Below are 5611 nucleotides of genomic sequence, written 5' to 3'. Positions count from 1 at the left end.
TGCTTCGCTGGTGTAGGCATTGCATTATGGCAGCTCAGCTCTGTTGTGGGCTAGTTGGCTGGGCTTTTGTTTCCAGTCTTCTTTTTACCTTTCCAGGTCTTCGGGATCATCTTCACCATCTCCCAGGGCCAGATTATCAACAACTACGGAACCATGCCCGGGAACATCTTTCTGTGTGTGTTCCTCACCCTCGGAGCAGCTCTCACTGGTGAGTGGGGCCTTAGGACAAGATGAGGCTTGGGCTGTTCATGGGCTTAGGCGATTTGAGACCCAGTGTCTTGATTGACCATACAGATCGGGAGTACACATGCAGGACAGCGGGGAGGGCTTGCCAGGAAATCTGTTTAGGAGGCAATAACATGTTTTGGTAGAATGAGCATGGCCTTTGGAGACAAAAGACCTTGTTTGAATCCCAGACTGTGTACAGCTGGTTGACCTTGGGCAAGCAGACCAAACTCTGGGAGCCTCTGGGAGTTTCTTAATCTGTAAAATTGGCGATTGTCGTGAGGTTTAGAACAATGTTTGCCAACTCCCTGGCAAATATAAGTGATCTATAAATGAAATCCAGTGTCTCCTTGGCTTCTGCCTCTCAGAGACAGCAGTGATTTCCAGGCTTTATCAAGTCGTGTGACGATGCTCTTACCTCCCGAGAATATCTGAAATAGGTCTGGGATATCTGTGACCCTTGGGAAAATGAGGGCTCCCTCTCTTGGATGAACTTGGCCATTGGTCTGCTTGATAACTCTGTGTCTCTGTTGCTCTTCCTTCTCAATCTCTCAACCTCAGCATTCATCAGGGCAGATCTACGGAGGCAAAAAGCAAACAAAGAAACTCCTGACAACGTGAGTGTGTGGGAGCTTGCTGGGCTGAAATCTGGGTCCCATGGGTGGGGCAGTGGGACCTCTCCCATAGTAGACTGGTTTTGTGGTGGCAGAGAGACCAGATCAAATCTCACAAACATGGCACCCGGAGAGCTTGTTCACTGCGTGCTTCAGCACTGCTTTTCTGCTGCTCTTTCGTGGGCTCTTTCTCAGCTCCTTCTCCAGCCTCCCTGCTCTGGTCCTCAGAGCATGTCACTATTGTCACAGTCTGATGAGCACTCACCCCTTGGATCCTGAGCCCAGTCCTGAGGCCCTGGTTCCACTGCTTTCAGCCCGGGTCAGTGGCTGGGGAGGAAAGGTGGGAGGCTGGTTCAACCATTCTGTCATGGTGGTGGTGGCCCCAAGGCAGTGGCTCTCCTGGCATGTGACAGCCCCTTAGACAGTGCCATGGGGCTGGAAAGACTGGAGTCAGTGGATTGCTAGTAGGACTCAGAAAGAACAAGCCAGGAATGGAGCCGATGGTGGTAGAAGGGGACAGAAGCAGGACTATGATCTAGAACAGAGAAGTGTTTCCCTCCTGCTCTAATCAGCTGGGAACCATTTTAACCAAAATGTTAGGTATCAAATCTGAGATAGAATGAAAGGAGTTTCAGATCGGAGGAGTAAAAGTGGGATATTTCTTAAAAACAAAACAAAACAAAACAAAAACATCCAAACCCAAAATTTAAAAATACAGAAAAGTGTACAAAATTTTAAAATCGCCCTGTAATACTATCATCTAGAGGTGAGATGCCACTTTTTGCATTGACTCATACATGTCCATATCCACATATATATCCGTATGTGTGTGTGTGTGTGTACGTGTGTGTAGTTTTAAAATAAGCCTGGAATCTTGTTCGATCTGCCTTTTTACTTGTTATGAACACTTTATCAGCTCATTAGTCTTTTACAACCTGCCTTCAATGACTGCACCATGTTCTTTTGTATGAGTAAACCGTGAAATATTCCTGTCCATGGATATTCAGGTTGTTTTTGATTGCTATTTTAAACCACATTGTGATTAAGGTTCTGGAAGCCAAATCTTTGTGCATGTTCTGAAGCACAGTATTTCCTTTAGAAACGTATCAGTGGTCATGTACATTTTTAAGACTGATATGTTGCTAACTGTCCTCCAAGAAGATGCTATCAATACTACACATTTATATCGATAGAACAGTATATGAGTGCCAACACCACATTTATCATTTTGAAAAATCTTTGCCAATTTTCTAAGGCAAAAATGGTATCTGCAAGAGGTATATTTAGTATTTTAAAAATATGCATTTGGTACATAGATGATAATCTTTAGTTCTTTACTATTTGTCTTCTGATCTCGAGCTCTAGAGTTGGCAGCAGCAGAGAGCATGTGGAGGGAGGAGCTAGGATGGGAAATTCACTGGGGAGAGAAGAAAAACCTTAGGGCAGGAATGCTGTTCAGCAGGCTGGTGGGAGGGCCTCAGCATTGCCACCTTGGAGATGGGCTTCCCTTGCCGTGTGCAAGGAAACACGATGCCCTGAAAACCTTTGGCGAATATGTAGTGAGCCCGGGAAAAGGTGCCTGTACTAAAACAGGGTAGATTTCTTGTGAAGGAATTTGTTTGGAATGTGACATATTGTGTCAAGTGATAGGAGATTTTGCTGTGTTTACTTTATAATCTGTGTTTACATTGGCAGACATAGGCAAACAAGAAGTAAAGGTTGCCTATAACCCTAGAGATAACCTAGTAATATTTAGTCCCCTTTTCTGTGTTTTCTGTGGGTATGCTCGTGCACGTTTGGTTTTCCACTGCTTGTTTACTTCATATAGCGTGACAACCTTTCGACACCGTTAAATCCTACCACCTCATATTTACATATATATATTTCCCTTTTCTCTTGTTGAAATTTAGGTTGTTCCAATATTTCACTATTTTTGCAGCCAGATCCTTGTGCGTATAGACCAGGTTTGTTACTCAGGGTTGGAGTTGTTGGCTCTGTCACTTTCTGTATGGAGCAATGGAAATAGTACTGGTAGGAATAGGAGACAAGTCTGGTGATGGTTCTCAACTGTCCGTGTCCCTGGATAACTCGTTATGTGTCTCTGGAGCTCACTTGCACCTGGGGCAGCTTGGTATTATGGGGAGGTCGGAGTCATGCTGGGCCGACACACAAGGAAACCAGGGATGTCACAGAGCATCCCTTCTCTGGAGCCTGGCATTGCACACCCCATGGCGGTCAGCGTGAGACCTGCACATTAGCAACAAATTCTTTATCAGAGCCAGGTGAACACAGGGCACACAGCAGATCTGGCCGGAGCTGCTCTTTCTAATCAGTGAGGTGTAGAGTTTTGGTAAAAAGAGACAACTTCTGGGATGAGGATAACAATCGACCTTGACTATGAAACCTTGGTTTGGGTTTGTTTTTCTTCTAGTTGGTAGTTCTCAGCCACAGAGACAGTGGTTGTGCTTCCATTCTCACTAACCTGTGCTTCTGACTGTGATTTCAAGGTGATGGCTCTGGAGGAGGCAGGAGTGTGTATGTGTGTGTGCGCATGCGTGCGCATGTGCCAGAGAGACAGACTGCCTGATTGACTTAAGCTGCTTGAATGAAGGCTTTTCATGACTGAGGCTGACCTGGTGCCAAAGTTAGCAGGATGAGAACGGGAAGGTTGAAGGTATTGCCATTGCCATGGACTGGCCAACACACTCCCTGGGGGAAGCTCCATTTGTCCAATTGACAGAGGTCTCTAGCTTGACCCTGCACGTGTTCCTCCAACCCACAAGCAGTGCTGTACCCAAGGCCTTTCCCTAACTAGATGAACCCGGAGCTAAGAAGCAAAGTGCTCCTTAAAATAGCAAATGCCCAAGGTGGCAGTATGCACCTAGTGGCCCCACAAGATAATTTCTAGGCCATGTTTAATTGCAAACCCACCTAACAAGTGCAACCCAGGAGACTCTTCTAATCCTCTGCCATCTCTCACTAAGAAAACTGAAGCCATAATGACCCAAAGTCTGTTTTTCTCTGTATAACGTGTAGCCATTGAGTTTATATATACAATTATGTATCCTGCCTTTATAAAAACGCGTTGTTGTATCCACTCCACGCACATTATAATATTCCTTATCCTGGGGGTTGTCTCCAAAGGGAGGCAGTCAGAAATTCTGAGGGAGTTTCAGACCCGGCACTTTGGACAGCTACTTGAAGGTCAGTCCAGGTGACTTTTAGGCTGTCATTCTAGGCAGGGAACATGAGGGGACAACAGTGGCACTTGGAGTGGGGTGATTTGTGGTGACTGTGGCATCACAGAAAGCTGGTCTTTTTGGTTTTTCCTTTAATGGCATTGTGATGCTGTGTGTGTGTGTTTAGGGAGCACACTTGTGCCAGGGACTGGTTACTTTTCTTGTTCCCTTTGTTTGCTCTTGAAGATGCTGCGTGGCCTCTGGCTCTTGTTTTTCCCACTGATTACAGAGTCACTGAGAGGCAGTTGCTCCAGCAAGGGTGGAGTCCTATGCCTCTTTACCCAAAGGGCTGCCTGCTTGTTTTGCCTTGCAGAAACTCCAGGAGGAGGAAGAGGAGGAGAGCAATACCAGCAAAGCACCCACCACTGTATCTGAGGAGCATCTCTGAGAGAAAAAGGTGGTTGCGACTCAGGGAACATGGGAGAACATCCCCTACCTCTTCAGTCAGCACAGCTCTCACTGCCACAAAGGTCTCTGCTGGAGCAGCTTTTGGAGGGAACTGGCTGGAATGTTTGCGGCTTGGAATATCTGCGGCAATGCGTATGCCTCCTGGAACCCACTCGAGAGCTTCCAGGGTCTAGTTGGGGAAAATTGTGCCTTTCACCAAATGCAGAGTCGATCCCCGCCCCCTCCCCTTTTAGAGTCTGGGAGCTGGTGTTGGGAGAGGCTGGTGAGTGGTGGAGTCAGTCCTGGCTTGGCACCCTGCCTTCCCTCTTCACATCCATCCCTCACGGAGAAAGCCTGCAAATTATCACGGAGAGAAAACTTATTCAGGATATTAACTTTTTCTAGTGTCTTACGACCCTTAGAAGCTCAGTTCTAAGGAGCGGCTGCTGTTCTGGACAAGGGTCATCCTTGGGTCATCAGACTGACTGCTAAGGTTCTGTGGGAGAGAAAGTACCATCAAAACAAGCAAGCTCCATCAGAACAAAGCCATCAGTACTCTGGGCCTAGGTTCTCTTGGCTTAATGTTGGGGTCTGTCTCCAAACCCTCTTTCCTAAGAGCTGATTAAACCAAACATCAATAAACTTGAGGAAAGCTTTGTGGTGGCCATGAGGGAGAAACTGATGTGGGAGAGGTAGCCGCCTAGGTGTGTGAGGGTGCTGGGGGCTACATTCTGAAAGTTTGTAAAGGCCTGTGTTTGGAAACTCTGGTACCTTGATCTGAGAATGGGAGGTTCTTTTCTGCAGAAGAAGTCATTGTCCAGGGACTTCTCTGTGTGTGTCACCTCTGCCTTCATCTGGACACTGCCTTGAAAAACTGTCATTGGCCTAAGTACTTGTTTTCTCTGGAGAGAGGGAAATGCCAGGCAACTTCCTGTAACCTTCACTGAAAACTAACTTTGATTCATTCCACCCAGAGAAAGCCGAAGCTGCTTCTGAGCAATGAGAGGACAGGGGCCGAAGGAAAGGGGCCCTTGAAATGGGAATTGAGTGGTCTTCTTGAATTAAGTGTACCCCACCTCTGGCGGGGACAGTATTTGCACACCCACCCCCTTCTAGCAATAATCTTTTATCAGATTCCCTTTAAAC

The 5611-nt window shown here is 46.7% G+C and overlaps 1 protein-coding gene across 2 annotated transcripts in view; it reads left to right on the top strand.

The window, feature by feature from the left end:
• FLVCR2 (feline leukemia virus subgroup C cellular receptor family member 2) overlaps positions 1-5077 on the top strand; it is a 49902-nt gene extending 44825 nt beyond the window's left edge. For both annotated transcript variants that reach the window (XM_023537027.1, XM_011370838.2), the window contains one exon: positions 4392-5077. In XM_023537027.1, the coding sequence (XP_023392795.1) occupies positions 4392-4466 (75 nt within the window). In that variant the 3' untranslated portion in view covers positions 4467-5077. The remainder of the gene's footprint in view (positions 1-4391) is intronic.
• Positions 5078-5611: the final 534 nt, after the last annotated feature.

The sequence above is a fragment of the Pteropus vampyrus genome, unplaced genomic scaffold (genome assembly GCF_000151845.1).
Source record: "Pteropus vampyrus isolate Shadow unplaced genomic scaffold, Pvam_2.0 Scaffold177, whole genome shotgun sequence".
Taxonomy (NCBI): domain Eukaryota; kingdom Metazoa; phylum Chordata; class Mammalia; order Chiroptera; family Pteropodidae; genus Pteropus; species Pteropus vampyrus.
The sequence above is the reverse complement of the archived record's forward strand: the minus strand, read 5'-3'. Positions and strand labels throughout refer to the sequence as shown.